Source organism: Ochotona princeps, chromosome 1 (assembly GCF_030435755.1).
Source record: "Ochotona princeps isolate mOchPri1 chromosome 1, mOchPri1.hap1, whole genome shotgun sequence".
In the NCBI taxonomy this organism is placed as follows: Eukaryota; Metazoa; Chordata; class Mammalia; order Lagomorpha; family Ochotonidae; genus Ochotona; species Ochotona princeps.
The window spans coordinates 45,107,407-45,128,676 of NC_080832.1; the positions used below are offsets into that span (position 1 = coordinate 45,107,407).

Here is a 21,270-nt window from a genome sequence, read left to right on the forward strand (position 1 = left end):
AAAATAAATATATTACATTGCAAAATTTTATTTTCCCTCATAAGTACTACTACTTTAGTGCTCTAAAAAATATTATTACACCATTAAACCATCCCCTCAGCCATTTTCCCCCTGCTGGCCTTATTTTGCCAGTGGCTATTCTGCCTATTGGTTATCTGGGCCATATTCTTAGAAACTAAGACACACTTTCAAAAGTATCTTCTATTATGTTTGTTCATATAAACACCACCTGTTGGTGTCTTTCCTCATAGACAAAATAAATTAAGCGAATGCAATATTCAATGTAAGGGCTGGAGGTTCCAGATCTTTGCTGAATACCTCTACCCTTAAACCCTTGTCTGGCTTTGACCAGATCATTGATGTTTGTTGGAGGTTTCTTGCTTGTATAATAAGCTGAATTGTCCCAGACCTCAGAAACAGTTTGAGCTAATCACAGTTAGAATACTCACTCACCTCAGAGGAATGGACTGCAGCAGGTTCTGCTCCAGGGCCAGGCTGGAGAGCCGGGAGCATCTCTGAAGCGCTCCAGATTCAAACACACTGACAATGTTGTTGTCCAAAAACAAGTGTTTTAGGTCTCGCAGGTCCTGGAAGTCTTGCTCTCTGACTTGCTGAATCAAATTATTGCTGCAATCAAGTTTTTGTAGCCTTGCTGGCAGTCCGAGGGGCAACATTTGAAGCTGGTTTTGGTACAACTCAAGAGTAGTTAAATTAGCAAGGAACTGTGCCCCATTGATGGAAGAGAGTGAGTTTTCTGAGAGGTAAAGGTGAAAAAGGTTCCCTAAATGTTTCAAATCCTGAAACCTCACTACTTTGAGCTGGTTTCTCTCCATCTTCAACGATCGCAAAGAATTGGGTAGGTTAACAGGAATTCTAGCAAGGAAATTACCACTGAAACTGAGATACTGCAGCCTCTGCAGGGATGTGAAAAAGCTGCCTGGGATGATTTGCAGTTGATTGTTTTCCAGGCTTAGTTGTCTCAGGTGGGGCAATGGCAAGGGTCCGGCCACAGACTGCACATGGTTGCTGTCCACCATCAAGCTCTGCAAACTGACCAGGGAGGCCAGCGTGCTGGGGGAGAGGGAGGAGAGCAGGTTGTTTTTTAGTTCAAGTATTCTCAATTTCTTTAGCCCTTCAAAATCTGACGCATGTAGGACATTTATGGAATTATCATTTAGTTTTAACACTTCAAGTGTGGCTGGGAGAGCACTGGGGACCCGTCGTAACTTGTTTTTCCAGAGTTCTAAGCTCTTCAGTGTATTCAGAATTTTGAAGGTTCCATTTTCTACTGACTCTGTTCCACTGGCCAGCAAAATAAAGTCTTCAATAGCCAGCATCTCAGTGAAGTTCGAAAGCTACAGAAGAGTGGTGCAGAGTAGGAGAGAAAAAGCAAAAGGTTAAAACTGGTGAAAAAGAAATATACATAGATGAACTTTATAATGGAGACTAGCATATCAGGAGGTAAAGCTATGTTGCAGTATGCATCTCTGCTCTTGAACAAAAGGTGGTCTCCTAATAAAACAGTGAAATATAACCTGACAGGGGTTGGTACCGTGACTCAACAGACTAATTCTCCATCTTCAGGTGCTGGCATTCCATATGGGCGGCAGTTCATGTCCTGGCTGCACCACTTCCCACCCAGCCACCTGCTTATGACCTAGGAAAGCAGCACACATGGGAGACCCAGAAGAAGCTCCTGGCTCCTGGCTTTGAACTGACTCAGCGATGGCTGCTACAGCCATTTGGGGAGTGAAACAGGGGATAGAAGATCTTTCCATCTTTCCTGCTCTCTGTGGATTTGCCTTTCTAATAAAAATAAATAAATCTTCAGAAAATACATAATTTGACAATATGATACTAGATTTTCTAACTTTACCTAGACCTATAATGCCATGATACACTTAAACAGAAGAATGTTAAACTTGTAACTAAAGAACTATACTACGGTGATAATATGCAGGGAAATGGGAGGAGGGGAAATAAGAAGAGAGACAGGGAAGGGAGGGGAGAATCCCTTTACCTAGAAACACTGTGTCATGTCATGGAAAACAGAAGAAATACTATATATGTTATTCTTACAACACTAATGCACAGCAGATTTCCCTTCAGACTCTCTTTAAAATGATCTCTTAGAAAATGGTTGAAACTTAGGTCCTAAGTAACATCAGTATAAAAAGTCAACAATACTGTAAAAACTTTAATGCACTATTGGTAGACATTTAATACTGGCCAACTTCTTCTGAATATTCTCTGACCTAGCAAATTCACTACTAGGCAAAAGTGCTAACCAACTGCATGATAATTCATGCACTGGAATGTTCATCGCATCACCTTTGAATAGCAAAAAATGTGAACAATTTGGAAATTTTCCACCAAACTATTAACAGTTGCTAACTCTTGAAGGTAAGAGTACGAGGGATTTTCCAGTATCCATCTATTATTTGCATTGTTTGAATCCTTTAATTTAAAATTTTTGTTAAAGTTTTTGCCTATGGGGGAAAAAGCATTACAGGTAAAGATTTTAAATGTCCTAGATTCTGCTATTACTAGAATGCACTTACCTGGGAAAAATTTTCAACTAAATTATATTATGATAAATGAGCTACCCATTCAGTATCCTAAATTTGTTCTGCACCAATAAAGTTTCATAAAGCAAGAAATGTACACATGTGTTCCCTCCATTGCTGTAGTTCATCATGCATAAATTTCAGACCTAATGCCAGCCCACTCCTAGAAATCAGGTAATTAATCTAATATACTTAGTCCTTTACGAGCTTCCCATCCCTCCACACTGTTAGCCTTCTAGTTTGACATCACCTTTTTTCAACAATGTAATCATCTGTATTTGAACCTAGCAATAAGGTTATGTTAAGGCAAAAGGAAGTGTTCAGGATTTCTTAAGTATGATAAATGTTCTCAGGTTTTCAAACTGCTTTAAAATCCCACTCACTGGGACCATTGCTGCGTAGTGGTGTGCAAGTCAGACTGCAGCCTGCAATACTAGCATCAAGTTGGCGCCTGTTTGAGTGCCAGCTGCTCCATTTCCAATATAGCTCTCTGCCTGAGAAAGCACAAGATGGTCCACATGCTTGGACCCCTGCAGACTGTTTGGGTCCTTACACTGACGTGTGAGACCTGGATGGATTTCCAGGTCTGACCAAGCCCAAGTCACTGAGACCGCTTAAGGAGTGAACCAGTGGGTGGGAATTATATCTCTTTATGTCTCTATTACTGCCTTTCAAATAAAATATCCACAAGAAAGAAAAGGAATTATATTAAGCTGGAATTTTCAACATAGAATTTTGCTACTTATGACTTCTGAATATTTAATATGCAGTTAACTCCTTTAACAATACATGTTTATAATTATAGTAATAACATCTTCAAAGCAAGTTAATTTTGCATCATGTACTTGTTATAGGTGCTTTTATTTTAGTAAGATATATGTTTTTTAATTAATAACTTATGTTTTTATTTGCTGGTTCACTCCCCAAATGCCTGCAACAGTGAAGGATGCGAAAGGCCAAAGCCATGAGTCCAGAATTCTTGCCTGTAGGAGGGAGGAACCCAAGTGTTTGAGCCACTACTTCTTGCCTCCCAGGGTATGCATTAGGCAGAAGCCAGAGTTGGAAGCAAAGGAGAGGAACTGGAACCCAGGCATAACAGCATGAAATAGGAGTGTCCTGAGCAGCATCTTAGCTGCTGCATCAAAAGCCAATCCCACATTATGTTGTATTTTTTTTAAAGATCTATTCATTTTATTACAAAGTCAGATATACAGAGAGGAGGAGAGACAGAGAGGAAGATCTTCCTTCCGATGATTCACTCCCCAAGTGAGCCGCAATGGCCGGTACTACGCCAATCCGAAGCCGGGAACCAGGAACCTCTTCCGGTTCTCCCACACGGGTACAGGATCCCAAAGCCTTGGGCCATCCTCGACTGCTTTCCCAGGCCACAAGCAGGGAGCTGGATGGGAAGTAGAGCTGCCAGGATTAGAACCGGCACCCATATGGGATCCTGGCGCCTGCAAGGCGAGGAATTTAGCCTCTAGGCCACGCTGCCGGGCCCTATGTTGTATTTTAAAGCATCTTCTGATTTTTTATTCTAGTAGAAGCATCCCAAGTTAAAATTCCCAGAAGTGAATATTTTAATATTAATAGTTTTGGCAGCTGCCTTGGGTTATATTTTACTACTACATTTGATATTTTCTTATAATGATTAATCAGTTAGATTGATAAGTTCCAGGCCCAACAAGGATAGCAATTTTATTCTTGCATTTGTTGAGCATTTACAAGTGCCAAATACTTTCTTATAAATTATTATCAATCTTCCAATAACCCTACATATTTGATATTATCAAGACTTCTAATAAGGAAATTATTAATTAGAATATAGTAGTTAAAAATGATGATCTATTGGACTCCAAATTCCTTTTTTTTCCTTCAGGTATATCATTTCCTAATACATTTGGCATACAACTACTTTTAAAAAAAATCACAAGATGAGGTAGAGATTTTAAAGTTATTTACTTCAATTCTCCCATTTCAGAGATAAAGAATTTCAAGCTAAAAAAAAATGACCTGCCGAAGATTCAGTATTCTTCCACATGTGCTCCATCATGAAATGCCCACTTCTAGGCTTCGCTTTCGTCTGGTCAGAAATGGCCTTAGACGTAGGGGATGGCAGTGTGGGCACAAAGCACAGCCCATATGGATGGGGAATTGTGTCCCAGCTTCTGTGCTTCTGATCCAGCTCCCGGCTAATGGCCAAGGAAAAACAATGAGATCTGGCCCAAGTAATTGTGCCCCTCCCACCCATGTGGCAGACCCAGAAGACGCTCCAGGTTTCTGGCTTAGACCTGGCCATACATTTGGCCCACTTCCAGCCACTGAGACCACTTGGAGAGTGAACCAGAGGATGAAAAGTCTCCATGTTTACTTTTCCTTCTGTAACTCTGACTTTCAAATAAATAAATCTTTCTTTAAAAGGGAAAGAAATGATCCTATACAGAGATACTCACTCTCTGGGTGTCAAAGGAATTTGTTGTTATTAATACTTCAGTTGTATCTGAGTAACCACCAACCCTACAGGATTGCTCTGTGTAGTATATCTGGGACTAAGTAAAGTGCATTGTTCGAGTGTCAGTGTGGGGATGGGGGCAAAGATCATCATGGTTGAATATAGAAGGTCTACATCTCAGCTGGGAAGAAGCTTCAGAACAAAGAAACAGCTGCATTTCCAAAAGACTGTGGACAAGCTTCCATAAAGGAGTTATGGAAGCTACAAACCACATGGAGATTCTGAAAACCAGAAGGAGAAACAAAACATGTTGATATGATGCTGTACACTGAAAACCCTCAACAATTCACTAGAGTTGGTAGAACTAATATGCCAATTTAGAAAAGTGTAACCCACAAAACCAACATAAACAAAATACTAATATGGTTGGTTATACACTAAGAATGATGTCTCAAGGGCCCAGCACCATGGCCTAGCAGCTAAAGTCCTCGCCTTGACCGTGCCAGGATCCCATATGGGCACCAGTTCTAATCCTGGCAGCCAGCTCCCTGTTTGTGGCCTGGGAAAGCAGTTGAGGCCGGCCCAAAGCCTTGGGACCCTGCACCCGCCTGGGAGACCCGGAAGAGCTCCTGGCTCCTGGCTTCAGATTGACGCAGTTCCGGCTATTGTAGTCACTTGGGGAGTGCATCATCAGATGGAAGATATTTCTTTCTGTCTTTCCTCCTCTCTATATGTCTAACTTTGCAATAAAAATAAATAAATCTTAAAAAAAAAAAAGAATGATGTCTCAGCATGTGGTTCAGGCCTGGGTGTTGCTCAAGCCAGGCAAGGTAGCTCCACCCTTTGGCAAGTGTGTGAATTGGTTCTGCAGGGGGTGGATCAGGCAGGCCCAGGCCAATCATAGCGCACTGGCATATTCAGGAGCCACGCTGGAGTGTGGGTCATGCCGGGCTAGGCTATTACACCTGCCAATTTGCATGAGCCAGACTGAGTAGGGTCAGGTTTCAACACCTGCCAGCAAGAGTTGGGATTGGGGTGGACTGAGACAGGTCAGCCTGCAACATCCAATGGCAAAGGCCAAGATGGGGGATGGGTTATGCCAAACTCAGAGCAATCACTGGCACATGCACCATCTGTGGCTGGGAACAGGCCTTATTGGGGAGATAAGGGGATGGCCCCTACTGGTGAGCGTGAGAGCCAGAATGGGGATGGCAATCTGGGCTGGAAATGACTGTAATCTCCCTTGGCATGGGTGTGGACTGGGTCTGGGGTGTGCCAGACTGGGCTAGACTCCAATACTCACTGGTGCTCATTGAGAGCCAGGGTGCATGTAGGATGGGTTGGGCTAGGTCTTGGCTCCTGCTGAGCCATGCAAGAGTTGTGTCTGGGGGTGAATCAGGTTTGGCTGGGCTGTAGCACCCAACATAAGAACTGGAATGGGTGTGGGCCAGTTGGGCAAGGCCACTGTTCCTGCCAGGATAAGGGATGGACTAATTCGGGCTGGGTCAAGGAGATCTGCAAGTGGGAGGAGACCTGATGGAGGAGCTGGGGGAATTCCTACATCAGGATGCAGTCCCTACAGATGGGCTCAAGATCCAAGGCTGGGAGCAGCCCAGACCAGGCCAGGTTATGGTATCCACTGGCATATGTGTAGGTCAGGTCTAGGGGCAACCAGGCTTGGCCAGGCCATAGTTCCTACTGACAGATGTGAGGACCAGGACAGGGTGTAGGAAAGGCCAGGTCGGGCTACAATACCAGCTAGTTCACATTAGGACTGGGACTGGGGGCTGACTGGGCTGGACTAGGCTGCAGCATCCACCAGCATGAGCTAGAAATGGGAGTAGGCTGGGCAGGGCCAGGTTAAAGCACCCACCGGCAAGTGCTGAAGTAAGGTAGGCCGTGCCACACTAGACCAGAGCACTCACCAGTCCACGTGACATCAGGAGAAGGAGGATGCAAGCCAAGCAGGAGGGTTGCAGGGGGTCCCCTGTTGGGCTACTGCTCCCACTGTCGAGAGTTTGAGCTGGGACATCTTGGAAGCCAGCAGATGATGACTCAAGTACTGGGTCCCTGCCACCCATGGAGGAGACCTGAATGAAGCTGAGGAAGGAGGGAGGACCTAGATTTGATTTGGCCTAGTCCTCGCTTTTGTAGGCATTTGAAGAGTGAATCAACAAACGGGACCTCTCTCTGTCCCCCTATATTTCAACTTTAAAAAAATTTGAAGATAATTTAACTGTTATTGTAAGTAAAGGGTCCTGGGTATAGGCTAAAGCCGGAAACTACTAAAGAAAATGCAGGTGAAGATGTAGAAGTATAGAGAATGGAGCAAAATCATGGAAAAGTGAGAAAGGCTGAATCAGAGCCAAAAGCAGTTAGGGGGAGAGGCCTGGCCTTGAATAGGAGGGACAGTTTTTTCTTGGTCTAAAGGAAAGAGGTTACAGAAGTTAGTACACAATGCAGATACCAGGAGGATCAAGTGCTGTCATGATTTGCCAGCTGCATGGGATGCTAGCCATTATTAGTTGAGAATGAGGCAGGTAAGGGTTACAGAGAGAATGAAGGAAGATACTGTCCCATAAAAAGGGTAAGGACACATTGGTGATGGTGAAGACCTAGCTGAGGTTAGAAATGCTGATTATGCTTGATTATGATATGGCAAATATATATAACTAAGATAGCTGAAGTAAGATAAAAATTAAGATAGACATCTTTTGATGACCTCAAGTATACATAGCAATAAGATCTTGAACCAGTCTTCCACATGGACATCAACGGTGCAGAAGAAGAAGACGGACTCAGCAAGATTGGAACCTAGTAAGGGAGGGACAAGATAGACACAAGAACAAAGAAAGAACACACGATCTGATCTCATGAACCTCAGAGAAGTAGGAACCTTTACAGACCAGAATGAACTCCTCTTATTCTGAGAGCAAAAGCGGTGACTTTTTCCCCTTGGATCCTCAGCCTCCAACACAGCATTTTCAGTCCCAAACGCAGATGGGCTACACGAACAAGCAATGTCAACATTTTAAGTTGTGGTATCTGTATACATAGCTATGTATATTTTATATATTCGAAATATCTATAGTTATATTACACCTGTATCTAACAGTTATTACGATTAATCTGAGGATCAGTTTTAAGGGATTTTTATATTAAACAACAGAAACTGAATGCGCCAAACACAAGTTAAATGATAATTTAAAATCCAAGCATTTTAAAAAGAGAGTTATTGTTGCTCAAAGCTTTTCATTTCCTAAGCAAAAGGACTGTGTCCTTAAGCAGTCTATTATCAACTGTCTTGTGTTAGAGATAATTAATTAGGTTAATTAAAGTTGGGGAAGTGACAATAGTACCTCTCAATGAACATAAGCCAATTGAGTCACTCGACCATTGAATTTGGTGAGAGGTATAATTTCATCTTATTGCCTACAAAGGAGCAGCTTAGGATCAATATAGGCTTAGTAGACACTCCGGTTCACTAGGCATCTCAAGTACTCAGAACAAATATTTAAGCACCTTCCCCTTTAGCCAGGTGTCTTGTCTGAATGCTTAGAGCGAACAGGGTGAGACTTGTCGCTAGGCTTTAGGCACTGCAGGGTTAGAAGGGGAAGGGAAACAGATGGAGACCAGACAGCGTGCACACTGAGCCTGGATCTAAATACCAAGCCAAAGTAAAATCCTGTGTATTTATGTGGCACGAATTTTGCTTAAACAAATGACAGGGAGATTCTCTGCATCCGGCACCATTACGTGCAGCCTCTCTGCACCTGGCTCCCAGAGAGGCCTCTCCTTATCTTAGGGTTTACATTTTATGAGGGAGAACAGTGGCTGTTAAAGGGATAATTAGAAAGCCAGAGAATTTTCCCTCTAAAAGAGAACTTTAATCATCTAATGCCATCTTTCCCATTTCATAATGGTAATATGATTTTCTAACAGCTCAGATAAGATGACCAATCACATCTTTAGTGAGAAAACTAGTATGAGATTGCTTAGCTTCATGATAACTCTCAAAAGATGAAACAAAATCCTTCATGTTACAAATATCAGGACAAACTATAATACTTCTTCTAGTGCTTACCAGATACGTGGGCATAAAAATAGCAGCACATGGAATGAAAACTGTAACTTTACAAAATACTCAGATATTTGCTCTGTATAGTATCCAAAATAACATTGATAACTGGTTAGCATGAGGGTTTTGTATAAATTGTCCTGCTATATTGTTTTCATCTTGACAGTCTTATGAAGTTCCAAATAGCATCTGCCATCCTAAAGCAAACTTGAATCGATTTTTCTCATAAAATGACTTAGTCTTGGAGATACAAAGTAGCAGTGTGCTCTTTTGGTTAAGAAAGAGCTACTTCTAAATGTGGATGTTTGGTGCACTGGTTAAGTCTCTAATTGGGACCCCCACATACCATATCAAAGTGTCTGGCTTGAGTTCTAGCTCTTTCATTTCTGATCCAGGTTCCTTTTAACTTACTTCCTGGGGAGGCCACAGTTGTTGGCTCAAGTAGTTGGGAACCTGCCAACCACTGGGGAAACAGATTGAGCTCCAGGCTCAACTTTGGCCTGACCAGCCCTGTCTGTTGAGGACAAGTGGAGAGTGAGCCAATAGATAGAAGATACCTTTCTATCTCTCTCCCTATCTGTCAAACATGAGGAAAATAAGTTTTAAAAAATTCATAAAAAAAGATCTTTTGGTTTTCCTTTTGCCACAAAGTTTCAAATTTTAAAATGAAACTTGAAATATCGTCAACTTTAGATTCTGATTTTTTTCTCCCTACTGTTTCCCTTAAAAGAAACACTCAGTAGCAAAAAAACATTCTGGAGATACAAACATACGAGTAGCTATTACAACAACTGTAAATCAGTAACTAGCATTTCCAAGCTAGGATTACTAAAATCAAGTGTGACAGCCTCACACCCGGCCTCACAAAATGAAACCCTCCTGCCTTGTGGGTAGAATGGCATAGTTACCTGGAGGTGCTGAATCTTGCTGTGACTAATGTAGAGCCTCTTGGTGCTGGGAGGAATGGCTGAGGGCACCTCCGTCAGTCTGTAGCATTGCACTGACTGCATAGAGTCACAGCTGCATCTTCCAGGACAGTGAAGACTGGAACCCTCACAAAGAGAGAGCACAGCCAGGAAAGCACAGAGCAGATGCATCTTCCCAAACAGGACTCTCAGGTAGATGTCTTGCTCTTTATATCACCAAATCTGATCACAGAATCTTATGAATGTGTACTCAGTCAATGCAAGAAGACAGGAAAGAAAAAATTCTCAGTTTGTCTGGGTTAAAATGCTGGCAATCATTATACAAAGAGGAAGGGGCTTAAACATTGATAAGCTGCCTTAATATTTGTGAGTGAGCAAAACCTCATGTTATTTATGGCTTGGGAGGCTAATCTGCAAACACCTGTACTATCTGTGCTTTCCTTGTTTTGTTAAATGTGACACCAGGGAATTAGTGGGGAAAGACAAAGAGCTGATTTATAGTGGGCCATAAAGCGTTTGGATTTTCTGTGACCTTATATTAAAACTTTTTGTGTGTGATTGAAGCTGGCAGCTGTTTTCTTCTCACATTCACTAGGAAGGAAAAACAGGGAGCTTTTCCAATTGCCATTGCTGCAGTGGTAACATTTTATTGCTGATGAAACAATGGGAGTTTACTGAAGAGACGCCAAAAGCACAAATAATTTGTTCATCTATCACCTGATCCACCCACATATCATATTCAGAAAATATTAGTCATTAAAAAATACTGGTGTCTCAAATGGGAACAAACCATTGAAATGGGTCAGTTATCTTGCGGTCGGTCGAAAGGGCCTGCAGCTTCTTCAGGGGAAGTTGTCAGTGGTAAAATCTCACCGACTATTGAAAGGAAAGCTAGGCCTAGGATGCTCCTTTCTGTTTCTGAACATGCCTGCTGAGCATCTTAAGCCAAGGCCTATTTAGAAAACTCCACAAGGAAAGAACTTCATTTCCTCATGCTGGCAGGCTTCCGCAGATTCCTCTAAAGAAAAGTCTTTTTAATCTTGAAAAGTTTCCCTCATCTTTTCTTATTTTCCTTTTTCTTTGCTACAGTTTTCTTTCAAAGACAGAAGTTACTTTGATTTAATAATCAATGTGTTTTATTTCCAGAGTAAGGATTTTTGTGTGCTTTTTCTAAGACTTTTCGATCCTCCTATTTTCATTGTTTTGCTCTGCTCCAGGAGTGATCAATATGTATTTTCTGTCAATATCCTTTCAGCAAACTTCATTATTTATTTCTTTCATTATTAACAGAATGTTTTAATATGTTGAATTAGCAAATGTTAAAGTAATGATCAATAAGAGAAAATCAGGGAAAGATAATAATGAGATAAAAATCCTTTTTACTTCTGTCCCAAAGGCAAACATATTTCCAGTTTCATTCATATTCAGACTTTGAAAAGATAAGAGAAATACTTATTCAATGTTTTTCCCATGTAGCTAAAAAGATAGCTTCATAGTCAGTTAGTTGAAATGAATGCCTACATCTTATATTCTTATTTGCCATCAGACAGTACATTTTTTTATATATAGCATACTAATGGGTTGCATTTTATGTCTTTTGTTGGTGGTCACAAAATTCCTTTGTAGCAAGTTTTAAAATTATACTGTATGACTTTTCATGGTTTTTACAGCTTTACTGCTGTTTTGGCATTATCTCTATTTTGTACTGTGAAGTTTTTATGTTCTCAGGTTGTAGATACACTCATATGTAAGTTCATATGTTACTCTTTTCATTATTATTAATTTTATTATTTTCAATATTTTAAATTTATTATTGAATTTATTATTAATCACCAATACGTTAATAATAAATGCAATAAGAAATTATTACATTTATGATTAAACTTCCCATTTAATAATCTCCATAAATAAACTTTTAATATCTAATTAGCAGTCCATCAAGAGTGTTGTCCACAATTTAAGTATCTTCTAAGTATTAGACTTTTAGATTGTTTCCAGCTCTCCCATTATAAATGTAAATAATTCTGACCCCTAAAAGCTTGAGAATGTTTTTAACAGATAATAGAGCTGTTGCTCCAGAACATATCTATTTATTTAGGTTAAGCCAAGGTAGAGGACTGAATCTTACTGATTCTATGAATTATGGGGAAAGTATAGCACAAAGTCAGAACCCATATGCCACAAGGACATGTGTGTTTCACTGTACCCACTGTGCAGGTGACAGGCTCCTGTGCATACTGACTGTGCCAGGGAGCAGCCAGATGAGCTGCCACCATCGCTTTACTCTCTTGTGACCTTTGGAGTCTTCACATGCTGTCCGTGGGTATAAAGTTCAGGTTTTTAGCTCTTGAGCTTGTGGGTCTCGTAAGGTTAAATGTGAGGCACGCAGTTCTCTCCGCCAAAGGATTTAACACCTTATCTGATCACTGACACTTCTTTGGGTAAGGAGAAGCCAACAAAAACAAAATGGGAGCCTTTCCAAAGAAGAAAAACTTAACAACACACAGAAATTCTGTTCGAAACAAAGCTTGGAATCTAGGTTTAGTTTTCACCCCGTTGCGTTTACTGCAGGGTTTCTGAACAATGGCGTCACTGACAGCCCACAGGATTCTCTGTTGTGGGGGCTGTCCTGCGCACTGTAGTGTGCTCAGCAGCATTCCTGAACCCCACTCAACACAGGACAGAATACCCCTCACCCACATTTCCACAGCAATCAAAAATGTTTCCAAGAAGAATAAAGATGAAAAAGAGAAAGAAAGGAAGTCAGGGAGACTACTGGTCTGAAAATCTAGGCAAAGAATCTAATCCAATCGGAATCAAAATTCAAGGTCTATCATTGAGATTGCTTCTATCAAATGGCTGCTGATTTGATTTACTAAAACCAAAAAGCAAAAATAAATTGGCCTAAACTTAAAATTACCTAGTATTCTCTAAGTGCCATCTAGGGAGCGATTTCCGCAGAAGGCATGTCAGAGGCTAAATAAAACTTCATGAATTTCTTACTAAGGAATATTCCTGTTGTGGTTATAAGGAGGATTGAAGTTTGTTTTCAGAAGGTTTATGAATTTTTTAGTTTCATAGGATGTCAGCACTAGAAAGAATGGTACAGATAATTTAGTCAAGAAGTTCTTCTTTGGTATAGATAAGACACTAAATCTGCGAAACAAAACTGACTTATTTAAATTCTCCCTGACGCAGGAGTAGATGCTTCCAATTTTCAGTCTATCATAAAATCAATCAGCAAAAAGGTAAGTAGAATGCTTTTACAAACAGAAACCTCTCCCTAAGATAAAATAAATTCTAGTGAATAAAATTTTGTGTGTATAATTCTTGTCAAATTCACTTGCTTCTTCTGGAGCACGTTACATTAAGAGCATAAGCTGCAATTAAAAACAATAATAACAATGGGTATTAGAGGGCAAAAAAAAAAAAAAAGACCATAAGCTGAAAGTAAATCAGATAAGTAAATACTACTCCTTGTCCTTAGTAAGCCTCATTTTTCCCCCAATGGAACAAAACTACAATGGGATAAATAATTTCCACTTTATAGAAAGGAACAGGTAAACTAAACTAAGGGTTAAAAAATTTGGTTCTCAAGACATGGTAGTTTCAGATGATTTGGGTTATTTGTCATGAGTCATGAAATAAATTTTGACTGCTTTGGAGAGGAATTAGTGAAAGAAAATTGTGGAAAACCTGGAGAAGCAGATTGAAAAATGGACAAGAATAAGGGAAGGCTGTGCGGCCAGTCACAAGGGAACCACACCATGCTGCCACCAGAGCAGAGCAAGCATCTCCTGGTCTTTACCATGATCCAAAGATCAGATGCCACTACCGTCTGGCCTGCTCCTGGAACAGGATGCTGCTACCTCTACTCCTTAACAAACAGAAATGTCCCCACCCCTGAGCCACCAGCTCCACCTGAAAGCTTCAAATGAACAGCTGATTCTAGATGGTTTATCTGTCCTCTCATTGTCATAGAGCTGGGAAAGTGATTTTAAGAGTTTCAGTTCAGAACCTGGTATGATAGCTAAATCCTCCTTTGCAAGCAGCGGGATCCAATTTGGGTGCAGGTTCTTGTACCAACTGCTCCACTTCCCATCCAATTCCCTACTTGTGGACTGGGAAAGCAGGAGAGGACAGTCCAAGACCCAGAAGAGGCTCCTAACTCCTGGCTTCTGATTGGCTCAGCTCCCACATTGCCACTTGGAGGGTGAACCAGCAGACAGAAGATGTTTTTCTGTCTCTCCTTCTCTCTGTAAATCTGCCTTCCTAATAAAAATTAGTAATAAAAACAAAAAGACTTTCAGTTCATTGTGGAAGGATTACTGTCTCCCATTGGACATATAATGCAGTCTTCCACTTATAGTGACAAATTTTTCACTACAGAAATCTTTTTATAAACTCCCTCTGTTCATCATATAATCACTAACACAAAATAAATGAGTGTTGAATGAGTTACAGTCAACTGGTGACAAAAAAATATGAGCAAGTGTTCTGAGATAATTCTTTGTGTTATTGCTTCACCATATTTTTTGACTTGATGAGAAGACCATGAAAATTCTAATTAGATTATTTGAAATATTCTTGTGCAAATCTAAAAATTCTAAATCTAAAATCTAAACAAAACGTCTAGTTCAAATGCAAAGGAAAGATAATTAACATTGAAGGATGCGTGGAATGCACTTACAGAACTAATCTCTAAGCCTACGTGACATGTTCGGCCTGTAAAGTCTGACAACTTTAGAAGCAAACACTGAGCTGACAGTGAATAAAGGAGGAAGAATCAATGACTAGTCAAGTTGATAAATGGTGGTTGTAGATAACCTAAGCTGGAGCTGTGGGAAAGGGTAAGGGAAAAACATGGGTCAGGTGACAGTGGGTAAGGCAGTGATAGCCTTTGATAGTGTAAAAAAATACAAATATATAAATAACAATAATGAAAAAAGCATTAAAAAATATATATACAAATATAGCAACAGAGACCAAAAAAGAAAAGTGGCTTTGTTTTGTTTGCTATGTTTTGTTTTTAGGTTGGGGTATTCCATACAAAATGTGGTAGTAAATGAATTTTACACAATAGACAAAATAATTCTTGTGGCCGAAGTATGATGGGTCTGTTAGTCAAATAAGTTATATAACTGTTAAATACATCTTTCTCTTGAGGTTAGGAAAACACTTCCTGAATTTCAACTATTATCATGTGTTCCACACATCTAGCTAACCCCTAAGACAAAAAGGCTGCCTGTCTATCCTCTCTAGTTTGTATCAGTGCTATGTTTTTGACAAAGTGAGGGTTTCTAGAAGTTCCTATGTAGAATATTATTAGGGTTATTCCACAAACAGAGCACTCCTATCATACTCCAGGTCTTGTGTTAGTACTTCAAATTCAGAGATAAGCAAGACAAAGTATTTGCTGCCAAGAGGCTCAAGCTAGAGAGCTCCAAAAGAATATTAGCACAAGCATTAAAGCATGTATTTGCAAGAAACTAAACAGGGCTGGTATTATAATGTTGCACAAAAAAGAAAGGCATTATGGCAGTAGAGGCATCTGAGCTAAGCCTAAATCATTACACCAAACTTTGCATGTTAGACTAATAAGACAAGTAAGTAGTTGTCCTATTTGAGCATACTGATGGAAATACTTTAAAATGTTGATTCTTGCTTGCTTACGTGTCGACCTGAAAATTTTAACTTGGTAAATATGAATAATACATACAAGAAATATAAACAATATATTTGAATACAACAGTCTAAGGCTTTCAGACATTGCAAAAGTGAAATGTTACTGGATTTACCCTGACTTCATTCATCATGCAAACTGTTTACAGCGACCGACAGCTTTTCCTTATGGGGTTAAATGAAACAAGTGCAGCTTAGCAGAGGACCTGGAACCCATTACAGTTTAATAATGAATGTCACCCTCTTTAATCCAAAATGGGCCTTACATGTGCTTTGCAGTTACTAATGTTCTGTCAATATTTGAACTCTACACTGTCCTCATAGCTAATTGCCAATGCTTACCAAAGAAATCCATAATGCCTTTTTTCTTCCCCTTCATTTCCTCAATCCAATCCCCACCCTGTTTATTCTTAGTAATACCTTAAGGCAAAATTCTGCAGGAGTGAGTTCCTAAAACAAAACTGTAAACACTTAAGTTACACGAATTGCTTTAAATCACATAACAATGTTGATTCAACAGTTATTGGAACTTGCTACCAATTCAAATGCAAATAGAAGTAGAACAATTTTATTATCTATGTAAAAAAAGGCCCACAAGTATTGTGATTCTATACCATTCCAAATCCCCAAGCTGGCAAAACAATCTATGTAGAGAGAGTACACCAACAACAGATGGCAGCACTTGAACAGCAAGTCTTCCTGAGTCCCATGTTCTGCCGTGATTTCCAATCACTGTTGGCAAGATTATGTCTAAAAAAAAAAAGATTATGTGTACAGACAAGGTACCCTCTGACCATGAGCAAGTCACTTAGTACCAAAGAGGAAAACCCATGGGAATACGCTGCTGCCATGCTGTATGATAATGAAAAGGGACAATATCACATGAAAGTATTCTGACACAAAAAGATGTGACTTGTTAGAGTTGCAAAGGTTGTAGCAAAAGTGGAGCTGGGTTTAGCAATTCTGAAAAGTTATTCTTCCACAATTAGATTACTGGATACTTACAAACACTTAAAATTCAGTGTAGCTGCATTCAAACAATGTATCAGGAATTGATATAAAATGAAATTTAAATGTGCTCTATAGAGACTAAGGAAATTTATAATGTAAAAGTGTTACAATTACTTTTCAGAAACACATATATTTCTTGCATGTTCACAGATTTGTATGTGGCTTATGACTGATAATAAATTTTTTTTTGATAAGAAATTTTTTAAAAGATTTATTTATTTCACAGGCCTGGCACAATGGCTCAATTGACTTATCTTTCACCTTGTATGCACTGGCATCCCATAAGGGCACCGCTTCATGTCCTGTCTTCTCCACTTCCCATCCAGCTCCCTGCCTGTGGCCTGGAGATACAGCAGAGGATGCCCAAAGCCTTGGGACCCTGCACCCAGGTGGGAAACCCAGAGGAGGCTCCTGGCTCCTGGCTTTGGATTGGCTCAGCTTTAGCCATTGTAGGCACTGGGGAGTGAACCAGCAGATGGAAAATCTTTCTGTCTTTCCTTCCTCTCTGTAAATCTGCTTTTCCAATGAAAATAAATTTTTCAAAAAAATCTTTCTTGAAAAAAGCTTTATTTAATTCTTTTAAAAGGCAGATTGATGGAGTGAGAAAACAGACAGGAGACATCTTCCATTCTCTGGTTTACTGCCTACATGATTGCAATGGCCAGAGTTGGACTGATGCAAAGCCAGGAACCAGGAGCTTCTTCTGGGTCTCCCACATGGGTAAATGAGTCTAAGACCTGGGGCCATCCTTTGCTGTTTTCCCAGACCATTAGCAGGGAGCTGGATCAGAAGCAGAGTAGCAGGGACTTGAACCAGTGTCCACATAGATGCTGGCATCATAAGCAGAGGTTAGCTTGCTACACCATAGCGCTGGCCCAGGAACTTTTAAAAAATATTTTGGATCTGACTTGCTAATTTGTTACCCTAATTGCTTGCATGAGGAGGAATGAATTCTTGTATTCTTTATATCCCAATGTCACTGGCACAGCCTTTCGAGAAATGGACACCTAGGCTGTTATCCCTGCCACTAGTGGTGTGACATAGTTACCTTTAGTGACTCGTGCATTACAAATTGATTATATCTACTTCATAGGCTTTTGTGAGGCTCAAATAAGTAAAGCAAATGGCAGTGTGACCACACATAGTACTCAATAATGGAAAGCTATTATTCTTACGATTCTAAGGTACTCCCCTTCCGCATGCATAACTTTTAAATCATTCAAACACCTGCAAATGTATTAATAACTAAATCATGTGCAGAAAAAGTGCCTTAGAAATGATATCTGGAGCAATGATATTCCTGAAAATATTGCAGATGAAAATAATCTTTGGAAGGGAAAATGGTAAAGATGCACATTTTACTTTCACATGAACATGTGTTAAAACCTATGTGAAGGTTCCTGTTTTAGCTCATGACAAGGATTTCATGATTAGTTTCACTTAGTAAGTTTGCTGATGAGCTTGTGGCTTGATGCTAACCAGTCTTCCTAGAGTACAAATTAAAGGTGTAATTTCTTGCTCTTCATTGCTGTTGGGTTGGTGTAGGGTATAAAATCCAGACTTAGGGTGTCCATTTAATGGGAGGTTCTGTCTCAAAGTCAGGCAACAGAAAACTCTATGCTCAGTAAAATATCCCTTTATGCAGTTTAGGAGGGAGGGAGAGAGCTCCTAACCAGCCTGCTTCTAGTCCTACTACTTTCTCCTTTCCTCTGCAGAACTGGCTTACTTGAAGTGGCAGAAGTTGGAGGGTGGGTAGGTAGAATATTAAGTTGGCCAATACTTCTATGCACACTCCAAGATTTAAAGCAAAGTTCCAACTGTGAGATTACCCTGATTAGCCTATGCTCTCAACTTGAGTGAGTGAGGATCATGTTTTTTTAAATAGTAACTTATTTGAAAGGCAGAGAGAGAAACAGATTTTCCATCTGCTGGATAACTTTTCAAATGGTGACAACAAGTGGGGCTGGGCCAGGCTGAAGCCAGGAGTCTTTAACTCCATCTGAGTCTCCTATGTGGGTAGCAGATCCTCAGTATATGGATCTTACTCTGCTGTCTTTCCAGGCACTTTCAGCAAGAAGCTGGGTTGGAAGTGGAGCAGCTTGGACTAGAAATGGTCATCATTTTAAGTCTTGGCACTACCCACTACACCCCAACACCAACCTTACATCTGTAGTCACTGTGTCTGTTACAATACCAAATTTGGGTCTGAGTTGCTCAATGCTGAACTGGCAGCTACACCAGAGGCAAGAGTTGAAACACTGAGACAGTAGGTTTACTAGTGGCCCCACAGAGACTCCCTCATCTCAAAATGTGCTCTCCTTCCATTTACAAGCTGGCAAGATGGCTTCTAAAGGACAAAGGGTATGTGGGGAATGGGACGCAAAGAGGAAGACAACGGGCCTTAAAATCCTTAGGAAAATAGTGTAAGTCACAGACTAGTCACAGACTAGCCACAGGAGAATGCACAAGACTAGTGGTTAGCTGTTGTGAATAAAAATATGACAAGAGGGGAAGGGAAGATGAATTTGTCAAGGTTACATGTCCTCAGTGCCTCACCAGGTCTCTGTGCTAAATCGATTTAGGAATACATGAATCTTGATCATTTTGTGTCTGAAATGTTGTGTGTGGGGATAATGTACCAGTATTTCTTTTTTTAAAGTAATTCCAGCTTTTAAAGTAGTTGTTTTCGAAATGTGTTTTCAGCAGCGTGGTATGTAGTATAACATGTGGCAAGCGATGTCACAACCATAAATTACAGAAGGCACTCACCTGTGTCGCAAAATAATGACAAAATCAGTGAGCAGAGGTGACAGCCGGCTACCCGGGACAGAATCTAAGTTCATCTTTTAAATGTAGCTTTAAAAAAAATCACGGAGCGTAACAGAAGTTTAATCTAGGGACGAGCAGCTCTTTACAAATAGGAAACCTTTTCTGGGGAGTCAATTATTATTAAACGTCCAGAGTTGGCTTAAAAGCAACTCCTGACTGAATGAAGTAAATTTCGGAAAGCAGGAATCAAGGTTAAGTAAATACAACCGAGGAGAAACAGTTTGCGACAGGGTGTACTCCTTGAGGCCAGGCCAACCTGGTAACCACAGGACAAACACAACCTGGTTACCCACTCAACCTGCAGCTTTGGGGAGCTCCTACCTGGAGTTTAGGGTGTCCACCCCCTCCACCCTCTCCACCCTCTCCAGAAGCGGGAATGCGCATGCTCTCCCCGCCCCGTCTCAGCACGCCGCTGCAACCACTTTCCAGAACGGTCCCCGCCCTCTGTGTACTCAGACTAGCGGAAACCATTCTTTTCTGCGACGTGGACACCCGTCTCTTCTTCAGAGCTTTCCAGTTGGGAAGCTGACACACCACGCAACCACGTTTCAAGACACGTTTGCTAGTTGTCAATATGGCTGCGAAAGGCCTCTCATAGGCCAAGGTCGCGTCCTGGCCACGCCCACCCAGGGCCTGCGGGTTGCGCATGCGCGGCGGGAGCTGACCGGGAGGTGGGACTCTCCTCGTCTTCCGTGTGGCAGCGCCGGCGCCCGGTGCTCTCAGCTGCTGCCACTCCGGGCTGCTGCCACTCCGGGCTGCGGCGCCGGCGTTGGCCGCTCGAGGGCAAGGGCGGGGAGCGCCGGGGCGCGCGCGCGCGCGCGGGGGTCCCTGCAGGCCCAGCAGTTCCCCTCGAGCCGAGTGGGCGGCCAGACTGAGCAGCAGCAGTCCGAGGGAGGCCCTGGACGGCGCCATGTCGGCGGGCGGCCCGTGCCCGGCAGGAGCCGGAGGGGGCCCCGGGGCCACGTCCTGCGCGGTGGGGGTCTCCTCTGGCGGGGTGTCCATGTTCCGCTGGTTAGAGGTGCTGGAGAAGGAATTCGACAAGGCCTTCGTGGATGTGGACCTGCTTCTGGGCGAGATCGACCCGGACCAGGCGGACATCACTTATGAGGGCCGGCAGAAGATGACCAGCCTGAGTTCCTGCTTTGCGCAGCTTTGCCACAAAGCTCAGACCGTGTCCCAAATCAACCACAAGCTAGAGGTGAGCGGCGGGCGCTGGCCCTGGTGGCATTCAACCCCTCGTTGCCCAGCGGCGTCAGAGTCCATTCACGTACTAGGAAACTGCCCACTGGGGGCACCTGGGCTTGGGATGTGATGGGAGCGTGCCTGGGCGGGGACGGAGCAGGGAGCGAGGGCTGCGGGTCCCCCGGGGTGCTGTCATTCACCAGAGGCGGGAACGGACACTGGTCTCCCTAAGATCCTAAGTCAGGAATCCTTTGCTTCCGTTTTCACAGCAGCTCTGGCTGCTTTGCCATTTGCTAAAGCAGATTAGTGTATTTCCAGGCAGTCACAGTCCTGATTATTTTCGGTTTAGACATTCCAGGTAGGCATGCGTGGACTGTCTAGGGGGAATTTGATCCAACGTCTTGGGGAAATTTTGTGGAGTATTCCCATGGACCATAATATCCTTCTGTCTCAGATTACATTCATGGCTTGTCCTTAAATTACAGGCACCTACCTCCAGAGCCGGTTGGAGTTATTCAGATGACTTGTAACATTGAGGTTGAT

The 21,270-nt window shown here is 41.7% G+C and overlaps 2 protein-coding genes across 6 annotated transcripts in view; one reads left to right on the top strand and one right to left on the bottom strand.

Annotated features, from left to right (window-relative positions):
- Positions 1-20,118, bottom strand: part of LOC101536459 (nephrocan-like) — a 31,453-nt gene extending 11,335 nt beyond the window's left edge. Inside the window, exons 1-4 of one of the 4 annotated variants that reach the window (XM_058681273.1) lie at positions 19,867-20,118; positions 16,048-16,155; positions 10,006-10,149; positions 454-1,355 (exon numbers count right to left, since the gene is read on the bottom strand). In XM_058681273.1, the coding sequence (XP_058537256.1) occupies positions 454-1,355; positions 10,006-10,107 (1,004 nt within the window). In that variant the 5' untranslated portion in view covers positions 10,108-10,149; positions 16,048-16,155; positions 19,867-20,118. Of the gene's footprint in view, positions 1-453; positions 1,356-10,005; positions 10,892-16,047; positions 16,175-19,866 lie in introns of those variants that run through there. The other 3 variants (XM_058681247.1, XM_058681305.1, XM_004597596.2) reach the window with 3 other exon arrangements.
- Positions 20,119-20,261: 143 nt separating this feature from the next.
- The window catches only part of GOPC (golgi associated PDZ and coiled-coil motif containing), a 45,249-nt gene continuing 44,240 nt past the window's right edge, over positions 20,262-21,270 (top strand). The window contains exon 1 of one of the 2 annotated variants that reach the window (XM_004597584.4): positions 20,262-20,743. In XM_004597584.4, coding sequence (XP_004597641.1) covers positions 20,456-20,743 — 288 coding nt within the window. In that variant the 5' untranslated portion in view covers positions 20,262-20,455. The remainder of the gene's footprint in view (positions 20,744-21,270) is intronic. The other variant, XM_058681428.1, reaches the window with a different exon arrangement.